This window comes from Pinus tabuliformis, chromosome 9 (genome assembly GCF_031772625.1).
Source record: "Pinus tabuliformis cultivar Carrire ecotype Pingquan chromosome 9, CPIR1, whole genome shotgun sequence".
NCBI classification, from domain to species: Eukaryota; Viridiplantae; Streptophyta; class Pinopsida; order Pinales; family Pinaceae; genus Pinus; species Pinus tabuliformis.
Window position 1 is genome coordinate 179,935,652 of NC_142307.1, and position 24,331 is coordinate 179,959,982.

The 24,331-nt window shown below is 34.1% G+C and overlaps 2 protein-coding genes across 2 annotated transcripts; one reads left to right on the top strand and one right to left on the bottom strand.

Annotated features, from left to right (window-relative positions):
* Nucleotides 1-1,155: 1,155 nt before the first annotated feature.
* On the bottom strand, nucleotides 1,156-2,369 carry LOC149147698 (uncharacterized). Its single transcript, XM_089441393.1, has 2 exons — nucleotides 1,607-2,369; nucleotides 1,156-1,349 (listed from the first exon to the last, which is right to left on the bottom strand). The coding sequence occupies exon 1, from the start codon at nucleotides 2,309-2,311 to the stop codon at nucleotides 1,649-1,651; it is 663 nt and encodes a 220-aa protein (XP_089297519.1). The 5' UTR covers nucleotides 2,312-2,369; the 3' UTR covers nucleotides 1,156-1,349; nucleotides 1,607-1,648.
* Nucleotides 2,370-16,462: 14,093 nt separating this feature from the next.
* Nucleotides 16,463-17,149, top strand: LOC149147699 (protein EXORDIUM-like 2). The gene has a single exon (XM_089440981.1). It carries the CDS (start codon nucleotides 16,463-16,465, stop codon nucleotides 17,147-17,149), a length of 687 nt encoding a protein of 228 aa, XP_089297107.1.
* Nucleotides 17,150-24,331: the final 7,182 nt, after the last annotated feature.

Consider the following 24,331-nt stretch of genomic DNA (forward strand, 5'->3'; position numbering starts at 1 on the left):
CAGTGAAATTAGTGCTTCGATATCTTAAAGGCACAAGTAATTACTGTATTACCTATCATGGTAGTAGTGATTATCTCTATGTTTATGTTGATTCATATTTTGTAGGTGACTTGGACAAGAGGAGATCCACTTCTGGATATGTTTTTACTCTTGTAGGTGGAGTTATTAGTTGGATGTCAAAGCTTTAGAACATAGTCGCTTTATCCACTAGTAAGGAAGAATACATTGTTGTCTTACATGCTTGCAAAGAGGCAATTTGGTTAAAACATTTTCTGGTGAGTTTGGAAGAATTCAGGACAAGATGAAAGCATTTTGTGATAGTCAAATTGTTATTCATTTGGCAAGGAATCTAGCTTATCATAGTAATGCAAAACATATACCTGTGAAATACCATTTTGTAAGATAGGTTATTGATGAAAGTGGCTTAGTGCTGGCTCGAAAAATTCCATACAAAACAAAATTGTGAAGACATTTTGACAAAACTAGTCTTGTCATAGAAGCTAAAATGGTGCATAGCTTCTCTTGGCTTGCAAGGAAGGTGATGAATATTTTGGACATGATATATCTGGTAAATTGTTGTTAAAGGCAAAGATTGTTAAAAGTTGCTAACTATTTCTTTATATTCTTGAGATAATAGCAAAATTTGGTTTCTTCAGTTTAGTTTGTTTTTCTTAATCTCAGTTTTTGGAAAAAAACATATAAAAGAAACCTTTTTATTTTATGTAAAAAAGTTTACCCATATAAACTTGTAAAAGCAATAAAAAAAACTTAAAAACAAATAAACAATAAATTGAATCATTAAATAATATATACATGTGAATTAGTTGTTGGATTATTATTACTCTATAAATATTTCCAAAAAAAATCTTTATGTTATATTAACAGATTATACTTTCGCTGCACAATAATTTATATTTTCAGTCAACAACCACTAATACGCTGCTCAACTCAACGTGCAATTGAAAATAGAAATCAGGGCCCATTGGAGAATATATGCGAACCTTTGCTTTGAATAAGTATACGTCACTATGTTTTATTTAGTGATTTTTTCCCTTGAGATCACGAAACCGTAAACCTTAAATCAATAAAATCCTAAACCTTTTTACTTAATTCAATAAAATACGAAACTATTTGGCTGCTGAAAGGAACCATATATATTTTCTCACATCATCAGATGGTTTTATTATATTCTGATAACGATCACACGAAATTATTACAGAAATAGCAAAATGAGATCAAAGACAAATTTGACGAAGAGATCCAACTCGGCACTCAGCTGCTCAACAGCGTCTACAGCTAGAGTAATATATCGATCTACGTCATGGCGTTTCTCTCTAATCTCTATTCATCTGCAAGTAAAATACACACATGTGATAAGCTGCAGATGAAACAAAAGACTGCAATGAAGTTAATCTATATCACACATCCAGAAATATATAATTATAATGCAAACAATAATCTACAGTAGCAGGAGTAAAGCATACAAACTTGTTTGGAATAATCAACCCTTATGGACAGTAACATTTTACGGAAGGGCATGAAACCATATATCATGGAGAAATATGTAAGATCTATCAAATAATACTTATAAAGAACAGTAACGTACCCTATCAGTACGCAACGGTGCTCCAGAATTGCTTTGCAGAATCTAATATGGGGGCGGAGGAGGCGACTTGTACGAGTAGTGATGTGCAGGTGGTGAGGGGTAGACTGGTGGTTTGGGATGCCGGGGAGGAAATGTAGGTACTGCTTTGGGAGGAGTAGGGCTTACTGCGTAGGCTGGGGGAGGTGGAGATTTGTATCCGTATGGTTTTTGTGGTGGAGTTGGAGCAGCTTTCGGTGGTTTGGTCACTGGAGAAGGTTTATGGTGTTTATGGTGCTCGTGGTGTTCATGGTGCTCATGGTGTTCATGATGGGGAGGAAGAGGAGTTGGCCATGATTTTGGTGGTGAAGGGGGAGGAAGGGGCTTCTCCACTGGTGGAGGCTTGGCATATGGAGCAGGAGTTGGTTTGGGAGGAGGTGGAGATTTGTACTTGTATGGTGGAGAAACTGGCACCGCCTTAGGAGGAGGTTTGCTATGTACCGGTGGTGGTTTCTCCACTACTGGGGGCTTGGGTGTGGGTGCAGGGGGCGGCTTATTATAGATTGGAGATGGAATGTGAGAGGGAGGGGGAGGAGATTTGTAAAGGTATGGCTTCGGCGGTGGGGATTTATAGTATGAAGCAGCTGATGGATTTGCAGCGCTAATGCTACCAGCAATCAAAAGAACCAATAACTTGGAGATGAAAGACATCCCTGCAAGACTACTCATCCTTTTTTCGGCAGTAAAGAGATCGAGAAGCCGAACTGGGTCGTATAAGATTGTCACATATGATTGATATTTATAGCAGTCGAGAGAGGTTTAGGGGATGAGGATGTTCGATGAGAAGTTTCCGGATGGAACGTGGTATTTAATAATCTTGTAAAGCGGGTTTGCCTGTCACATCACATTCCTGGACATTGTGTTACTATTTAAATGAATTTAAAAGTAAAGTTGGTAAATGTCCAGAAACCTTTCCTGGAGGTCTGAAAGTCGTGTGCAAGTGGTTACCTGCTTCACGTGCCTTTATTTTTAGTCATAGACCCTTTCAGAGTTTTCCACTTTATTTTTTCGCGTTTCCATCTGGACGCATTACCAGACTATATATTTTTCTTTTTGTAATTCATTCGCTATTCGGATCTTGTCGGTAGGCAATTGCATGTGCAGCGATCAGCGCTTCCGAAGCTTTTAAAAATAAAATAAATAGTGTTTTATAATAATTTAAAAATTTCCAGCCTTATCTAAGTCAAAAAGGCTATCTACACATCTACATCTTACAAATAGACAGCTGGACATTAAAATCACCGTGACAGCCACAGACATCTAACAACGAATCTGAAAATATGAAGTTCAGTGTGGAAAACGAGGAGGAAAATTGCCTTTGCCCAAGTTTACATATTCGCCAAGCACAAAGATGATTTTTCAACATGATTTTTCAACATGCTTTTTTTCAGAAGAAAAAACCAAATATATTATATTAAAAAGATATAATAAAACAGTTGCATACAAAATACAAATTGCTGTATAAAAGAAGCGGCTGTCCAGGAGATACAGTTCTTATTGTTCTGTACAAATAAAATGATCCAAACCATCTCTCTGTAAAAAAAAATTCTTAAGCCAGATAAAAAACAGTATGTAGATAAAAAACAGTATGTAGATTCAGTCAGATGTTTGAAATAAAACCATTGACAGAACTTACCTGTACATAGGAAGAAATAAAAGTTTCGAATAAGAGTTCAACATTTGGAATATCACTTGTAAATGCCAGCTATAATTTTATCCGGAATATAAGGAATATAAGAGTAGGATTTTGAAAAAATTATGTAAAAAGTTAAAAAAAAATTGATTAGAGTTGTTAAGCTTTAAAGTTTTAAATGTTTTAGGATTTATAATAAAATTGTCAAGTTTTAAGATTGGGAGTGTTTTAGGATTTTTGATTGTATTGAATTAATTTAGACCATTAAAAAAATAATATAATTTTTTTTTTGAAATTAGACAACCACACCATCCGTAGACAACGCCATTATAAATATAGATACACAGGTTTTTTAAATTATCAAAGATGTTGAGATTAAAATGTAGATATAATATCAAAGACTACATATGTTTAAAGTGAGATATATTGATAATATCAAAGACAACATATGATTAAAGCTTTATGACCAAGATCGCAATTGTGGAATATAACTACATATATTTAAAAATTTAATTTTATGACCAAGATCGCAAATATCGTAAAGAGGAGGAACATAAATGTTTTATGTAATTTAATTAGAATGTTTTATGTAATTTAATCAGAATTAGACTAAATGATTATGCTATAAATATAGATCATTAGAAAAAGTAAGAAATTTATACTTTATCAACTTTCTTGGAATAATTATTAAAAAAACACATTTTTGGAAGTGATATAAATAATTATGGTTATGGTTTAATTTAAAAAATAAAAATAAAAATTTAAGTAAAAATAAGATGATATTGATTTAAAATTTAAAAAATAGGAAACCAAATTGTTTATACTACTATTTAAAATTCAAAAAATATGAACACCAAGTTGTCCATTTATATATCTAGAAAAGTTTTATAAACTTCTTTGGATTGTAAATTTATTTTATGGTGTGAAAAAGCTTTAAACAATTAATTATTTATGAGAAATTTTAAGTTTTTATAGTATATCCTTGATTTAAAATAAGTAATAATTTTGTAAAGTTTTGTAATTTTTTAATGTTATAGTCTAATAAACTTTATATTTTTCATAATTTTAATTATTCCAGTTGATATTCTTCATTTATAATTTTATTTGGAGATTGCATTATATTTAGTTCACACCAACTTTTAAAGTGATCTCTCCTTCCCACTATCTTGAGTTTATTTTCTGGTCATTTCAAACTAAACAATCTAAAGGATTCAAAATTGTCTAATCGAATTAAATAGTTACTTAGCTTAATTTCAAATATATAAATGTATATTTGAAATTCTTATTATTTGTGTTATTTTTAGTTAAACAATTTTTTTTTAAAATCTATAATTAATTATTTTTCTAATTAAATAAATACCTAATTTTTTAATAAAACTTAAATTAAAATTATTGATTAAGTAATTAAATTTTATAAATAAATTATCCAATATTTTAAATCTTCCATATTAAATATAGCTTGATTAAACAATTACTTAACTTAATTTCAAATATAAATATATATGTAAAATTTTATTATTTTTAATTAAATCGAATTCTTGAAAAATAAAAAATAAAATCATAATTAATATTTTCACTGATTAAATAAATACTTATTTTTTTAATAAAATTTAAATTTATTTAAATTAAATCTATTTACTAATTATCTAAATTTTAAATTTATTTATTTTTTAATTTTATAAATTATTTGTACAATAATTTTTATTTTGATTAAGATAATTTTTATGTTTGTTAATTAAAAAAAATAATATATTTGATAACATTATCCAATACCAACACTTTCTAACTTCAGAAAGTTATTTTTTACAATACAACGTTGTTACACATTGAATATCTATAGTTTTCTCATAAATAAAAGTTTGAAGGAGAATTATTAATGTGTCTTCTAAGTTAAAACAACATTCTCCGATATGGGAGTCATCTCAGCACTTGGGACACCATGATAATGTTATCTTATGGTTGTCACGATAATGTTGACACTAAAAGTTTTGCGTAACCTTTTAAAATGGCATGAGTTGAAAATAATTAATATTATTTTGTATTAATGGAGAAATGGTTACACAAGTTGTAACGTATCTCCTTAGTTTAGAATTTGTTCCTAGAGTTTAGGAGTTTGGTTGCAACTTCCTAAGTTCTAGTAATGTACTTAATGATGTAATTGCTCATTTGATGTAAGTAGAGTGTACGGAGAATGTTCTCTTTGTTTGAGTGTAGTCTCCAGGTGCAGTACTCACTTGTGAGTTGTAACTCCTTTTTCAATTCAAGTCTGATTTTTATCTTGGTATCAGAGCACAGAGTAGGGATAGCCTTAATTTTTTTTTAGGATGCATCATTGGTTACAGAACTATAGTGGCGGTGGAGTGTACAGAAGCATTCGTAGAATCAGGTGGACTGCAGTAACACCTAAAGACAGGTCTTAGATGACTGATCATCTCTGAGCGGAAAATAGTGTTGGCGCGGTTTCGTCGTGAACAGTCGCGCCATTTTTGAGCAGAAGAAAGGGTTGGTGCGGTTTATTAGGGAATAGTCGCGCCATTTGGCGCAGTTTTGAGAGCGATAGTCACGCCAGCACGCCAAGAAGCGCTATTGGCGCGGAAAATCAAGCGACAATCGCGCCAATTTCGTGAGACGTGTCAATTTTGTTTTCGGCGTGGGTATTTCATTGTCAAGAAGCGCCAACCTCTTTTTCTGTGGAAAATCTAAAATTTTTGCAGATCGGCCTTGCCCGGTGGTGGCACTTTGAAATTTCAGATCTGTTCGGTGGCAGCAGATCGGAGTTGCCCGGTGGTGGCGCATTGAAGTTCCTGATCTACTCGGTGGCAACGGATCGAATTTTCCCGGTGGTGGCGCATTGAAGTTCCTGATCTACTTGGTGGCAGCAGATCGGATTTGCCCGGTGGTGGCGCATTGAAGTTCCTGATCTACTCGGTGGCACCAGATCGGATTTGCCCGGTGGTGGCGCATTGAAGTTCATGATCTACTCAGTGGCAGTAGATCAGATTTGCTCGGTGGTGGCGCATTGAAGTTCCTGAACTACTTAGTGGTAGCAGATTGGATTTGCCCAGTGGTGGCGCATTGAAGTTCCTGATCTACTCAGTGGCAGCAGATCGGATTTGCCTAGTGCTGCGCATTGGAGTTCCTGATCTACTCGGTGACAGCAGATCGAACTTGCCCGGTGGTGGCGCATTGGAGTTCCGGATCTATTTGGTGGCAGCAGATCGGACTTGCCCGATGGTGGCTCATTGAAGATACAATTTTTTTTTAGAAAAACAGAGGTTCGGATCTGGTATGTGGTGATTCTTTTTTAGTGTGTCCTGAAAGTGTACATTTGGATAGCCTTATTCATCAGAGGATCAGAAATTTTATCGATCTAATATGAATAACAGTATAGAATTGTATCTCCATGAGTCTGGCAAAATCGATGGATCGAATTTCACCAACTGGAAATTCAAGATGCAGACTTTACTTGAAAGTGAAAATGCGTGGTCGATCGTTACAGGAAATGAGCTGAGATCAGGATCAACCACACAAGAACAAGAATGGGATAAAAGGGAGACAAAATAAAAGGTCATGTTGAAGATGTCTGTTAAGGAAAATGTTATCCCACATATTAGAGACTGTAAATCGGCCGCTGACATTTAGACGACGATCAAAAACCTTTACCAGACGCAAAATACAAATCGTGTCTTGTCACTCAAAGGCAAGCTATTTGCATTGAAGATGGAGGAGAATGAGTCTGTTGTTGGATTCATTGCTAGAGTCAAAGACCTGAAGGACAGATTGGGAGATATCGGAGAGAAAGTTTTTGATTCATATGTGGTCACGATCACGTTGAATGGAATGACTTATGAATACCAAATGTTTATCACAGGGCTATCAGCAAGGGAGAAATCCCCTTCATTTGAAGAGCTGACAGGGATTCTGATACAGGAAGAAGAGCGACGACAAAATTTGAAATCACAAAGCAATGACCTTGCTCTGATGGCAAAATGGAGACAGTATAAAGGGAAGCAGCATCAGCAACCGCAGCAGCAGCAGCAAAAAGGAGCCAACACATTTCAGAAGAGACCGTTTAAAGGTATGTCTGCTAACAATTTTCCCAGCAAGAAATGTTTTTACTGTGGAAAACCTGGACATCAGATTAAAGATTGTTATAAGAGGCAGGCATACGAAGGAAGAAACAAACAGAGAAAACATAAGGGCTACTTTTTTAAGGAAGAAGAGGAACATAGCCACGAACTTCACTGTTTATAGTCGATTGTTCTCTTTTAGCTTCAAAGGGAGATGAGGACGACATATGGTATGTTGACTTGGGCACATCCTCACATATGACTGGTAAGAAGGATTGGTTTGAATTTCTTGAAGAAACTTCATGTGGGTCGAAAATCTATTTAGGAGATGATAGTGGACATGAGATCAAAGGATATGGTGACATTTCTGTAAAATTACCTAGCAGAGACATTAGACACCTTAAAAATGTATTGTATGTTCCAGGAATTAAGAAAAATTTGGTCTCTGTCTCAATGATTATTGATCAAGACATGCAAGTTCAATTCTTCAAGACTAACTGTGTCATTAAGGATAGCCAGATGGAAACAGTTGCAACAGGAGTGCGCGTGGGGAGCCTGTACAGACTAGATGTGAAGAGTATGCCACAACAAGCAATGGTTGCAGCTGGATCAACAGCCGAAAATCTCTGGCATCAGAGATTCGGCCATCTTATCTACAAGACCTCATCCTACTTCAGAGAAAAGGTATGGTCGATGGACTCCCTATTTTCCATAATGTTAAGCTGGATTGTGATGGAAGAGCATTAGGGAAAATGCATAGAGAAGAGTTCCCTTTGCATGTTAATAGAAAGGAAAGAGACATTTTAGAACTGGTGCATACAGACATCTGTGGACCTATGCAAACCAGGTCATTAGGAGGGGCATATTACCTTCTCTTATTTACAGATAATTGCACTAGATTTTCATCGATATACTTTCTGAGTAAAAAGAGTCAAGCCTTTCAGTATTTTAAAGAGTTTAAATCCATGGTAGAAAACCAGACATGAAAAGGGATAAAAATTCTCCGCTCAGATCAAGGGGGAGAATACAGGTTGGGAGATTTCATGGATTTCTGCAAGCATCATGGGATTGTGCAACAGTTTACAGTGCCCCACACTCCACAGTAGAATGGATTGGCAGAATGGAAGAAAAAAACTCTTGTGGAGTGCGAAAGGAGCATGCTTCAAGGTAAGGGTCTATTAAATGGTCTTTGGGCAGAAGCTATTAACACTGCTGTGTATTTAAAGAATAGGAGTCCTACTAGATGCCTAGGCTTCAAAACCCCTTTTGAAGCATTGTTTGGATTCAAACCAGCAGTGAGTCACTTAAGAATATTTGGGTCAAAAGCTTATGCTCATATACCTAAGGCAGATAGGAAGAAGTTAGATCCTAAAGCCCTGAAATGTATATTTTTTGGATATGGCACTGAGTTCAAGGCATATAAGTTATTTAATCCTGTGACTCACAAGGTTTTTGCAAGCAGAGATGTCATATTTCATGAACAGGTTGAAGAAGGAAAGAATGACTCTAACAGTGATTGGCACATTCCATTGCTATTGGAAGAAAACAGTGAGGAGGATTAAGAGCGGGAGGAGAAACAAGAAGAAGAAGTAACAGACAATGTAATCAATGATGATGCAAGCCCAGAAAAGGCTGAAATAGACAGAATTGAGGTAAGTCCCCTACCAAGGAGATCAGGTAGGAAGACTCGATTATCTTCTAAATTGAAAGGCTATGCATTAATGTCAAATATTTTAAACATTGTAGAACCTGCAAATTATGAGGAAGCAAGTAAATCTGATGCATGGAGGGCTGTAATGTATGAGGAAATACAATCAATAAATAGAAACCATACTTGGGATTTAGTTGAATTGCCTGAAGGTAAAACCCCCATAGGATGTAAATGGCTGTATAAACCAAAAATAAATGCAGATGAGAGTATAGAGAAACTTAAAGCTATATTGGTAGCAAAGGGTTACTCACAGAAAGAGGGAATAGATTTCGATGACACCTTTGCTCCTGTAGCCAAATTAAACACCATTAGAATGCTAATTTCCTTAGCAAAAAAACACAAATGGAAGCTACACCAGCTAGAAGTCAATTCTGCATTTCTGAATGGTGACTTGAAGGAAGAAATTTATTTAGTACAGCCTGAAGGTTTTGTGAAAAGGGGGCAGGAACATCTTGTGTGTAAATTGAAAAAGGTACTTTATGGTTTAAAACAAGGACCCAGGTCCTGGTATGAGAAAATTGACTCATTTTTTGTACAGCATGGCTTTTATAAGAGCTTGAATGATCTAAATCTGTATACCAAGTTTAATAAACAAAGGCAAATTATTTTGATTTCTTTGTATGTAGATGATATGATCATAAGAGGGAATGCTAACAATCTGATCAAAGAAATCAAACAGTAGATGTCACAAGTGTTTGAGATGAAAGATCTCGAAAACCTTCATTATTGCTTGGAATTGGAGGTATGGAAAGATTCTGGACAAAATTTTCTCACTCAAGGGAAGTATGCCAGAAGCTTGCTGGAAAGGTTCAGAATGGAGCAGTGCAGATCAGCAACAACACCATTACATCAGAACTTAAAGTTGAGCAGTGACGATGGTACTAAAGAGGTGGATGCTACCATGTACAGACATCTAGTTGGAAGTTTGATATATCTGACTACAACTAGACTAGATTTGGCATATTCAATTAGTGTGTTGAGCCAGTTCATGTCAAAACCACTCGAAAGTCACTGGGTCGTAGCAAAAAGTGTGTTGAGGTATCTTAGTGGTACCAGTAATTGTGGCATTTTTGTGCACTCACACTTTTGATGTTATTCTAGTAGGTTTCTTAGATTCTGATTGGGCAGGTAACTTAGATGATCAAAGATCTATCAGAGGTTACACATTCAGCATTAGATCCGGGGTCATAGCATGGAGCAACAAAAAGCAGCACACTGTAGCTCTATCTTCATGTGAAGTTGAGTACCAAGCATTGTGCGCAGCCACATGTGAAGCTATCTGGTTGAGAAGACTTCTCAACGATGCAGGAGAAGAGCAGAAAGAATCAACTATTATCAAAACTGACAACCAGAGTACCATCAAGCTTGCATACAATCCTGACTTTCATAAAAATACCAAGCATATCGATACTCAGGTTCATTTTGTTCGAGAGAAACAACAGTCAAAACAGATATGTGTTGAATATTGTAAAACTTGTGATAACATGGCTGATATTTTTACTAAGCCTCTTGGGCGTGTAAAGTTTGAATTGTTTAGAGGGATGCTAGGAGTTCAGGATAATCCTTTCTGCATTAAGGGGGGGAGTTGAAAATAATTAATATTATTTTGTATTAATGGAGAAATGGTTACACAAGTTGTAAAGTATCTCCTTTGTTTAGGATTTGTTCCTAGAGTTTAGGAGTTTGGTTGCAGCCTCCTGAGTTTTAGTAATGTACTTAATGATGTAATTGCTCATTTGATGTAAGTAGAGTGTACAGAGAGATTTCTCTTTGTTTGAGTGCAGTATCCACGTGCAGTACTCACCTGTGAGCTATAACTCCTTTTTCAATTGAAGTCTCATTTTTATCTGCATGCTCTACATTTTGATTATTGGACATAAAGTGAAATTATTATTATTTTAGTGGGTATTGTATTCCAAGTCACTCCAGTCTAACCAGTTAGACATTTCGGTTGCTTGGTTTGAATTTGACAGCATAAGGCAAAATCTATAGTTTTTAAATTGTATAGAAATTGTCAGTGTTATGGGATATTTTGTCATTGTATAAATTGTTCTAGTTTTTTTACTAGATTTCTCACAAAATTTATGGTATTTAAATGGTATAGAAATAGACATTGCTATGAGACATTTTGATGGTATAGGATTTCTGACAAAAGTTATGGTTTTTAAATGGTATAGAAATAGACATTGCTATGAGACATTTTGATGGTATAGAGTGTTTTAATGGCTTATTGGTTTTTAAATTCTATAAAAAAATATTGTTATGGGACATTTTGATTGTATACACATTTTACTTTCTCACTAGATTTCTCATGAAAATTATTAGAAAAATTATTTAGAAAAGTTAAATAAATTATTTAATTAAATTATTTTTTCTTTTATAATGCACTTGTTTAAATTATATAATTTACAATTTAAATATTTCATAAATTTATTTTTCAAAAAAAATATTTTATTAAAAAAATAAAAAAAATCAATAAAAAACCATAAACCCTAAAATAATAGTTTATGAAACTTCTCCTAAACTTTTAATCTATAAAATAAAACTATTATTAAAAAAATTGATTTTTAATAGCTTAAAATTATTCATTTAAGTTATCATCTTATTCTTTCATCTCAAGGAGGAACAACATTTAAAGTAACTCATTTATTTGGTAATTTTAATTAAAATTATGTTATAAATTTTATAATGTAACTTTTCATATCCTTTTAATTTATAAAATAAAATTATCATTAAAAAAATTGATTTTTTGATAATTTAAAATTAAAGTAATTTAGCTTATTGCTTTATTATTTCATCTCAATTATTGGGATAAACATCATTTGAATGATTAGTTTGTTTATTTGGTAATTTTAATTAAAATTATGTTATAAATTTGATTTCGTTATTTAAAATAATTTTGTTAATAAAATTGGACTAAAAGTTTTGATTTATTTTGAAAAATCATAATGCTAGTTATGACTAAAATAATGGTTACCATAAAAAAAAAAATTAGTAAAAAGGATAAGGAAAAGAATGAAAATTATACCTTACTCAAAATGAAAAAGGAAAGTCTAATTGCCCATATAGAGGGTTGGAATTTGGATTTTTCTTTACCTACCAATATTTTTTGACATTTTAGGTCTTTATGTTTTCTATCAAAATAGCATTATGTTTAAAATTTGGCTCTTCAAGAATGATGTTCTCTTAACAAATTAACCCTTCACCAATAAAGACTTGATTAAAAAATTAGCCTTCAATAACAAAATTATGTTAAAATATTTCACATATTTATGACAAGCAAAAAACAAAATTTCACATATTTTGTATCATTATTATTTTAATTTTAATTTTATTATTATTTTATTTTAATTTAATTTGTTCTTCATTAATTCGATACTACTTTTTTACTATTATTTATTTTAGTCATTATTAAAAATTTTCTCAATGTAATGTTTAATGTTCTTCCAATTTTTATCAATTTTAATTTGAAATTTATGATTTTTACATATTTTAACCACCCAATCAGAATGGTTAAAATAATAAAGTTGAAAGCGTCCTATAATTGGAAAAATGCCTTATGATTTTTGAATGGATAGGTTAATGTATCACCAAAGTGAATGGACCTATTAGTCATGGGAAGGAGAGGTTTGTTTTCGGTTTCTCGTGAATAATGAAATATTTTATTCTTAGAATAAAAGCGTAGCCATTAAGTAGCTGTTTAATTCTTATCATTATTTTAATACATAGGCAATTGTGATCAAATATGTGGATGGTTAAGATTAATTGAATATTGAGGGATCAATTATTGTAATAAATTCCTTTATAAAAAGTACAAGGATGCAAAAATTAATTCTCTTTGGCCTCAACAAATAGATTACTAAGCCATAGTTTGAATTAAGGTTTACCTCTTGTAGAGCCATGCATACTTTATTTTCATTATTATAGAATTTGAAACAATAGGTTAACTCTATTTTATATGACTTCCCTAAACATTATGGTAATTATAAAATTGGTCAATCATTTTATGGTATACTTCCAAATCTAATTAGTATTTTCAACTATATAGTATTTCCTAAAGGTAAAAATAAAGTAAGTTAAAAAGTGTGAACACTAATCTCCAATCCAAGTTCCAGCCAGCGTATATTTCAATATGTTGTGAACCTTCAATTCTATTGGAACCCAAATTTAAAACCACCCAACACCCAAATGGATTTTCTCATTCTTGAATTGAATTATTTCCATTATTTGTGTCACAAATTCCTGTCCCAAAATAGAGAAAATATGTTAATGAGAAAAAGTTACTTCAAGTGACTTTTTAAAAAGCAACTAAAAAACGGCATATATACACTATAGTTCAAAACAGTACAAAACATAGATTTATTAGTACATCAGAAAAAAAAATCAAACTACACACATAATATCTCTAGTAAAAAAAATTAGAAGTTCCATTCTCCTATATTATCAATTAGGCAATACATACATTTGACTAGTAGTTGAATTTCTATACGTGACCTTCCTGAACTACAAACTTTCCCTACAATAAGAAGGACCTGTGAGTATTTGGCAACACAGTAACCTTAGGATAAACTTATGAGGTCTGTAGTCATTTTTATATATCTTGCACGTAAGTTAATTCTCTTTAGGCTTCATTGGTTTTCACCGTATTGAATAAAACTTATGAGGTCTGTAGTCATTTTTATATATCTTGCACGTAAGTTAATTCTCTTTAGGCTTCATTGGTTTTCACCGTATTGAATCTTGGTGTCGGACAACTTTAGATACATGTTGCCTCTTTTTAGTGATGTCCCAGGAGACGGGAGAAAATTACTCTATCCTCAGAGAAGGATTAAAGTAAATATTATTTCTAGGTTGATAGCGACCAGGCATTTAATTAAGTCACAGCTAGGTTATGTTTTAATTAACTCACAATTACGTTATGTTTTGCGTCAGAGTTTGAGTTTATCAATCTTGTTTTGCATGAAAATTTATCAATCTTTTGAAATGGATTGGTCAATGATGACCTAATTAGAACTTCCAATTTCGACCTAAACGTTAAAAGACTCAAGAGTCAACAATACTTTGTGTAAAAAAATACCTATAGGCTGTACTTGTATGACAACAATGAACAAATCTTACAGATGCCCAGTGCTGATTGGCCTAGCGCGACCCCCGGTTCAGTGAGAAACTTAAGCATTTATGCCAACGCCAACTAGATGCCAAGATGCCCAATGCCAACTTACTGGTAGCTAGAAAATCTAGTGAAACTAAATAGACATTAGTGATTTTTTCGAAAAATAGTTTAAAAATACTTTTTCAACCATTTCAAATACCTTGACAAAACCCGTTATCTAAAATTTCTAGGCCTCAAAAACTGCCAAAATACCTTATAACAAGTACTATGCTCATCAAATTCCATCCTTGGGGGCCATATCAAATTGCATGACTGTCGATCTCCAGACTGAAATGACGCTACTTAATATAAGCGGGGCTGTCGGTGTACTAGGCGCCAAATGCACATCAAAGTCTACACGTTGACGATTCTGCACATACGCGTTTTCCTACATGCGGCCTCATCGTTATCGGGAGTCGTTTGAGCTATTTCCTTGGTATTCCATTAAAAAGTATTTCTCTTATTAAACTCGTTACGCATTGAATATATTTAATTTTTTAGTGAATGAAAATCTAGGAGAATTATTAATGTACTTCATTCTCCGATATGGGCAGTCGTATATGTCACCACATGGGACACCATGATAATGTTATTGATTCTCCGGATAATGCTGAGACTACTGACACTAGAAAGTTTTGCGTAACTTTTTAAAAATGGAATGTACTAATTTTTGATGATTGGACATATTATTTTGTTGGGTATTGTATTTCCAAGTCGGTCACGTCTAACCAGTTGACATTTTGTGTATGGGTTTGAATGTGGCTGCATAACTTGAGCTTTTCTTAAATTGTATAGAAATAGTCAGTGTCATGGAACATTTTGATAGTATACACTGTCTAATTGGATTTCTAACAAAAGCTATTAGAAAATCTATCCACAAAAGTTAAATAAGACACTTGATTAGATTATTATTTTCCATTATATTTATTATATTTATGGAATCAAGTGTTTAGTTATATAATCTACAAAATATAAGTATCCTATAAATTTATTTTTCAACCAACTTAATCTATTCCAAAAATAAAATCTATTTACATATTCCAAAAGATCGAAAAGCCTAAATCAGTACATCTTGATATTACTTCTCCTCAATTTTTAAAATAAAATTACCATTAAAAAATTCACTTTTAATAATTTAGAATTAAAATCATTAATCTTATTACCTTATTCATTCATCCCAATCATCAGGACATCAGCATTTAAAGTCTCACTTATTTGGTATTTTTAATTAAAATTATGTTATAAGATTGAGTTTCATTATTTAAAAGAATCAAAATTGATTATTTGGTAATTTTAATTAAAAATTATGTTATAAGCTTGAATTTCATTATTTAAAAGAATCAAAATTAACATTAAAGTTTTGATTATTTTGAAAAAATATAATAACATTTATGATCAAAATAATTACGCCGTAAGGCGTTCCCTCTGAGATCAACTCCCCTCTCTGCCTACTTGTCATCTTGTAAGCCACAGGATTATATGTTAGACGATTGCAACAATTTCAGCCGTTGATTGTTGATTCAAAAGGGTTGCCCAAACGGTTTGGGCGTTTCATTTGGCATCGAATAGTTTCATCTTAATTATTTCTGTAATGCCGGCGAGCATGGCACCCCTCTGTCCATTGCTGTCACCACCTCCTTCTGCGTAACCGCGTCCTCGCTTCCACAACCCCCCCTACTTAAACCTCATCCCTTTACTCTGCTCTTCAATCTCACAACCGTATTTTCTTCCCTACCAGTAACTTCTTTCTTGATTGTAGCTTCTTTCTTCATTGTTTGATTCCTTTGGATCTCTTCTGATCGATCCATAGTGATAGTGAAGGTTGCAGGGTATTTTATCAGCTTGCCTTCAAATGGCTGCTTGTGGTTCGCGGCTTCGACTGACTGTGATCCTGCAAATGGGCGTGTTTTGTATGGCGGTATTGTGGGCATCCGCCGCTGCTGCTGGTGGACAGTCCAGGAAACTTGCTGCATTGGTGGAAGAGCCATCTGTTGTTTTGACATACCATGATGGTCCTCTGCTCTCTGCCAGTGGGGTGATTCCTCTCCATCTGATATGGTATGGGTAGTTCACCCCTGTTCAACGCTCCATTGTGGGGGATTTTGTACAATCTCTTGGGGCAAAGACGTCAGAGGGAAAAGAAAATCAGCCCTCCGCCTCCACTTGGTGGAAGACCACGCACAAGTATGAAGGCACCCCCTCTAACAAGGCCGCTACATCCATATCCACATCCACATCCACATCCAGTGTTGTGATGCTTGGAAAGCAGAAGGTGGACCAACAATACTCCCTCGGCAAGTCACTCAAGAGGACTGACATTGGTGCTCTGGTTGAAGCTGCCCTCAAGTCGGGGGCTCTGCCTCCTCGGAAATCACCTGGAAATGCCAATGTTGTGTACTTGGTGCTCACCTCCGAGGATGTCACTGTGGAGGGTTTCTGCATGAGCTCCTGCGGATTCCATGCCAATCTCAATCTCAATGTATTATCAAGTACAGGAAGCCGAATGATGCAGGGGAAGGAGGAGAAGCATGAGCAGCTAATTCCATACGCGTGGGTTGGGAATTCTGCGAGTCAGTGCCCTGGACAGTGCGCGTGGCCATTTCATCAGCCCATGTACGGACCCCAGACTCCTCCCCTGGTGGCACCAAACGGAGACGTGGGCATTGATGGCATGATCATCAACATGGCCACCGTTCTGGCAGGAGCAACCACCAATCCATTCAACACCGGCTACTTCCAAGGGGATGCCGCTGCACCTTTAGAGGCCGTCTCCGCCTGCTCCGGAATATATGGAAAGGGGGCTTACCCGGGCTTCCCTGGGGAGCTTCTGATGGATAAAATAAGTGGGGCGAGCTACAATGCCCGCAGAGTTAATGGACGGGCACTTCTGCTGCCGGCTATGTGGGATCCCACTACCAAATCTTGCCAGCCTTTGGTATAATCATTTTTGTAATTGTAATTGCACGCCTACATTTAGGCGTAGGAAGAAGGGGCATCCACCATGCCTGTAGATGCGTCCCGTCCTGTATATGCATTCTTTTATTCTTTTGAAAATATATTATAACACATTCTTTCAATCTGTTTCACTTAAAATTTTCCCACTACCTATTTTGTCAATTTGTTTGTTTCATAGAAAAAATGGGAGTTGTCTACCAAAATTTCAATCTGTTTCACATAAAATCTTCCCAGTATCTACTGTTTCATTTTCCGCATACTTTCTTTCAGCAAGGCAAAAACACAGCTATCTTTCAGTGAAATACACAGCTACCTTTTTTACGGGAAGAAAAGAACACAGCTATCTTTTAGGAATCGGAGAAGGGGCATCGGCTATGCCTGTAGATGCGTCCTGCCCTGTATATGCAGTCTTTTTTCTTTTGAAAAACAGGATAGCACATCCATTCAATCATATTTTTTTCCCATAATTACGCCGTAAGGCGTTCTCTCTGAGATCAAGTCATATTATTAATATATATATATATATAATTCAAGTCATATATCATTTATCCTCACCCCAATGATGAAGGAATCAATTAACTAATTATGGTTATAAAGCTATTCAATCATTTATTTCAATAAAATGTTTGAGTTTTGTGATTATTTTGGTGTTATTTACTTATTTCGAGTGGTTTATTCTATCACAACTGGTATAAAAAGGTTAAAAAGAAGATTGTTTATTTATTGTTTTGATTATATTTACGCCGTAAGGCGTTCCCTCTGAGATCAACTCCCCTCTCTGCCTACCTGTCATCTTGTAAGCCACACGATTATATATTAGACGATTGCAACAATTTCAGCCGTTGATCGTTGATTCAAAAGGGTTGCCCAAACGATTTGGGCATTTCATTTGGCATCGAGTCAAGTAGAAAGGAGAGTAGATGTGGTGAACAACATCCACGAATGTTCCCCCACACAACGTAAAAGCCGAATAATCAACCAAGAGGCAAGAAACGATACCAAGGTACGTGAACAGATTAATTATGCTACTTTGCTATTTGAAGTTAGAATATAGACACTATTTGAATAGAGTTTATAGAGTTTTAATACCTTTTTATTTATACACTCTTTAGTAGTCCTTTTCTTCTTAGCTATCTGAATTTTGTTATTTATATTTTTATTAAGTTGAAGGTTGAGTTTAGGTTGGGCTAGTTTCATGTCCGGTTCAGCTTTATGTTGGATGGAAGAATAATCTATTCAATTGTGTGATGTTGTCATTAAAAGTATCTAATGTTTGATCGAGTTTGGATGTTCCATAGGAGAGTTTCAATCCTCAACCCTTCACCAAGAAATTTAAACCTAGAGCCTGATAAAGATTAAACCCTACAAACAAACAAAAATAATTTTCACATTTAAATATGTCCTGTGCTTTAAATTTACATAAACATGGTGAAGTTTTCCTTCTATTTGTATATTTTTCAACATCACTTGATAGTCCCGTAATGCTAGGGAAAATAGAAAACCATTAATCAGCATTTGTAAAAGTCAGTCTCCAATAAAAGAACAGGGTGGTTCCATGAAGATAATGAATGAGGGAACTAAACAATTGCATAGACAAGTCAGTGCAGCTTGACAAAATGACTCTCCATGCCCTTGAATGTGGTAGAAGATTGTATATTTTTCAACATCACCTGATAATCACATGATGTTATGGAAAATAGAGTACCATTAATCAACATTTATAAAAGTCAAAGCCTGCAATAAAAGAACAGGGTGATTCCACGAAAACAACGAATGAGGGAATTAAAAATTTGTCTAGACAATTGAATGCAGCTTGAAAAAATGACTTTTTTTGTCCTTGATTGTGGAAGAAGACACCATAATCAAATTCACCATGAAGTCATTGTCCTCTTCAAATACACTTAAAAATGCCTATTATCTGCCGAAACTAGTGATGTGGATGGATTAGAGTACATGCATCACTTCAGAGTAACAGTGTAGCAATCCTCATTTCATACTTCAGAAGATAACTGCTCTCTATCATCTCTTTCAGTGTCCTGCCACAAGATTAATCTTGTGAATAAACATCTCTATATAACATGAGAGGATTAATCTTCTGAACAATAAACATCTCTGTATAATACAAGATATCACATAGTAAATTATAAAGGGTTTGCTTTATCTACCTTCCTTAAACTGTTTTTAATTGAATCTACTGAACCTCCCCAAAGTTTAATCTGATCTTCAGCTTGTGAAGCCTGCAATTTATGGGTAAACCCAGCAATATACTAAAGTGGTTCCAGTTAATGGGGCATTGATTTCAATGTTTAATATATTTTTATTCTTTATCAAAGTATTTTTTGCTCTATTTGCTTTTGTCAATTTATGCCTTACGGTGTTTCCTTTGCAACATCTGGTGCAAATGCTAGTTGTTACTATTTCAAAAAAAATTGTTAAAAATAAAAATATCCTTATCAAATTGTACTATTGTCAATCTCGTGACTAAAATCAAACTATTTAATATAAGCAAAACAATAAGATAGGAAAACAAATCTATCACAAATCTAAAATTGTATTATTGTCAATCTCGTGACTAAAATCAAACTATTTAATATAAGCAAAACAATAAGATAGGAAAACAAATATATCACAAATCTAAAATTTTAGCGTTTGAAATCCATTTGCAATAATCCCACGGGCGTAGTAAACCCAAAATGCACACCAAAGTCAACACATGTGGACGATTAGCACATACACGTTTTCCTACCTGCAATGGGAACTTGTCGGTGTCACCGTTATCGAGACCAGTTTGTGGAAAGAAAGTGCTCTGCCTCTGCCAAATGGGCGTCAGCGGCTTTTTTAATAGATTAAGTTTATTTTGAGTGTCTCTAGCACTTTTATCATAGGATACCATTTTCTTATATAAAGCTAAAGTTTAATAAATAATTCAATTAAACTATAGCACATTAATTTATGAAGGAACATATCTAAATCATTTATTAAAGACATAGATCTAGTTGATGCACTACACACTCTATTCAAGCTGTAACTAAGTTTAGTCTTCATAATGAATATTTATCATTAAAATTTTGTAAAAGAGTCAAAATCAATTTATTTGAGTCAAAAGAAAATTATTTTATGTAAATTAAATTAAATTTTTTATGTCTCCAATTTAACCATGTTGGCCCTTCATTTGTAAGTTGGCTTGCTCAAGGGTCGTGTCCTTTTGAATGGGAAGACAACTATATATTGTCATTGTCACTCCATCATTTTAGTATCTATCACGCAACTTCTATGGAAGGATAATTTGGGTATATGAGGCAAAAGAAAATGTGTTTCTGAGGTAGGACATGACATCAATCTAAGGAAAAAGAAAACAAGTTTCAACGGGAGGATATAACATAATATGATGACTTTTCCTAAGGCATGTGTTCTATGATTAATGTGTTTTATTGTGACACTACCTATGGACTAACATGTGGCAAACTTCATGTGGACAATTGATTAGAGGAGGGTTGACTTGACACTTGGGTAATAGGTTTGTGGCATAGATTTCTCTTGCTAACAAAGATTATACTTGGCACTTAATGTACAATTTGAAGTTATTCAAATCTGGTCCATAATTCTGAGTATTATTCTAAGACCTATAACTGGAATCTGAAATATGAGTAATAATTCAAGCCATGAAGCCCTATATAGCCAGAAGGTCTAAGTCCAATCAAATTACAGTAGCATGTTTATGATAAATATTCAAACTACTTCACCTCTAAATATCCTTTTCTATGGCACAATTCCATGAAGATTAACCATGATACAATGTTTTATACATGATAGTAGGGAAAAATAAATATTACATACATCCAACCTAGTTTCTCCTCGAAGTATACAACATAGTGTATGACATATATGTAGTATTAATTATCTTGAAGCTTAGTTGTGACATTACTCATTTAGGATCAAGATTGAGAATCTAGGCTCTATAAAACCATAGCAAGTTGAGAAAAGGTTGAAGAGAAAAATATTATCAAGCTACAATGAGTGTGCTTGTCTATAAACCCTGGTAAGGGTTTGGACAAGAAAAGGCTAGTGTTTGTACCCTATGAATGGTCACTTCCACTAAAAGAAAAGAAACCCTAGCCTATGCATGATAATGCCACATGGAGCTGACTAAGTTGCAGATGTATGCAAGAAGTCCATAAATTAAGAGGGAGCTGATTTTTCTCAAAAGATAAGCACTTTATGTCTCATCTCATTGATTACTACAATGTTTATTGTCTTTGATAGTCTCTTGTATGTATACTTTTGGTAATTGCATTTTTTTCTTTCATGACCTCCTAGTGAGGATTAAAGGTCAATGGAAAAGGTTGTCTAAGCTTTGACAATGGTCAGAAGAAGTGGAAGAATGAAGCAAAGAAAGAATGTTTTCTAGAATTGCTACTTGAAGGATATTTTACTAGATGAGCTCCAAGATTGGAGGGAGCAGACAATTTAAAGTATACCTTGATTTTCAAGATCTAGCATGCAGCAGGTGGCAACATGGAGGCAAGATTCAAGAAGGTTCTCCCAGTGAGAGGGAGTGGATCATGTCAAGATGTTTGACTCAGTTGCCTCAAATTTTTGAAGAGCATGAAGAAGCCTTGTGATTAAGGATGATCATATGTAATTTGTCTCTAACAGAGGGAACAGTTGTGAAGAAACTAAAGCTAGAATATATTTTCATTAATGGGCTGATAATTGATATGTTGATGAAGCCTGTTTCTAAAAAGAAGTTTGAGATGCCTCTTTTATTAAGAGTAATGATTAAATCATGGATATGGTTTCTCCCTGTGTCTTGTACTTTGACCTCAATTAGGAAGGTTATCCCTATGTCAAGTACATTGATTGGAATTAGACAAAGTGGTTTGAAAGATTGGATAGCATCATGGACTGACATTATTCTCGTGTCATGTACTTTTACCTAACTAGGGAAGTTATCCCTATGTCAAGTACATAGGCATTATTAGGAAGAATGGTCCAGTGGATTGAGATTCTTCATGTGTCATTATAAAGTGACTTGATTAGCATTGTATTCCAAGTATCACGTTGACCTTATTAGGAAGAATGGTCCCGTGGGAAAACATTTTCCTGTGTCATTATATTGTGACATGATTAGGGTTGTAGTCCTTCCAACGTTTTGACCTGTATAGGAAGAAGGTCTCAGAGAGGACAATCATTCTATTTGTGTCATTATATAGTGACCTAATTAGGAAGGTAATCCATTTTTCATTTTGAATTGATTAGAGAGAATGGTCCTAGAGGTTGCAGCCTCCCAACATCATGCTTTGATCTCCTTCTAGAGTGAGCCTATTTTTCCATACATTTGAGTTACTAAATTGGTTATGGAAATGTGGTTGATTTTAGTGATGATATTGATGATGATGCTTATCCCAATATTGATGATCCTTTCTTATAGAAGTATTAGTCTTGAGAACATCTTGATAATTATTATGAATACCTCCCTCATTAAGAGGGAGTGTTGAAGTTGTAACTAGGTTCAACCTTCATAATGAATGTTTATCATTCTAATTTTGTAAATGAGTAAAAAAAAATATTTTTTTAGAATAAAATTAACTTTTTAGCATCTCCAAGTTGACCAAGTCAACCCTCCATTTCTGAGCTCATCCTTCCCAAAGAGTTGTTTCCTATCACATTGGCAAACAGCTATATATTGGCATTGTCACTCCACCATTTTGGTTTCTATCTCGCAACTTCTATGGAAGGATAACTCGGGTATCTAATGAATAATAAGAGGAGTTTCTCGGGTAGGATATAACATGAATAAAAGGAAATAGAAGACAAGTTTTTGAGGCAGGATATAATAGAAGATGGTGACTTTTCCTGAGACATGCATGTTATGATCAATGAGTTTTATTGTGACACTATTTATGGATAAACATGTGGTAGACTTCATGTGGCCAATTGATTAGAGGAGTGATGACTTGGTGCTTAGGTAATAGGTTCATGACTGGGATTTCTCTTCTTGACAAAGATTATATATGGAAAGAATTATTGGGTTTTACCGTTGTGGGTTTTCCCTAGCTATTGGCCTGATATATATTGCCTCTTGTCTATTTGTATTGTATTTCAATAATTGCTTGATGACCTGATGAATGAAGAAAACACTAAATGGAAAATCATATAAACATTCACAAGTAATTATCATGATTATAAGTTCAAGATTACACTTGAATTTCAACATAAACTAAGAGGCATTTTCAAGAACTCATATAGCCCATGCCTCATATGAAATGTAGTTTTCCAAGTGTCTTATTTGTTGACTTACACATTTTGGTATCCTTGTTTCAAATATACTTTGATGAATTTTTGTTAAGCTATAGATAATCTAATAAGTCATCAACAATAGCCTATTAATAGTAATTGAAACTAATTTGGCTTATCAGACATGTGTTAATTCCCTTTGCTAATAGAGGGAAACTAAAGACAGAGGGAATTGATTCTTGAGGATTATCTTCATGATAACTTGTGCTTAATGCACATTCTCCATATCCCATCATTTTTGTGTTAAAATGACAATACATGAGTAACAAGGTGAAATTTTTAGTTAAAATACTCCCCACCCGTACAATAACTACAACTATATGTTCACTTCAACTTATTCCAATATTAATTATTTGTACAATATTATGTTTTGGAATGGATATTTATGAAGCAATTGTATCTCATGATCCATGACCCTCTTATGTAGTGACCTTTAGGCACTTCAAACACTTCTTCCTACAAAATATTTTTTTTGTCTTTATTGAATCCTCTAAAGATGTATTTACTTTGACTAATTGATTTGATTATTGACTTTACCTCAAGAAGAGATCATACTTCTTAGTTGAGCTCACCGACTCAGGTAGAACTCACCAAGGATATATTGTAGCTACCTTTGTGAGTAATGACGTTTAACGATTTTCAAATCCTTTATCAAGTGATACTGTTTGTTGTCCTTCTAAAGATTTCATTTCTCATGTACATGTTTAGTGTCTTTCAAAAATTACACCACACACATTAAGTGGCACAACATCTACCTCCACTTCATGAATCTAGTTTCATGTAACTCAAATCTTCCACATCATAATTGTAATACACGCACGTGCACGCGTGCACACACACACACACACTAGTTTTTGTAGGAGAATATCAT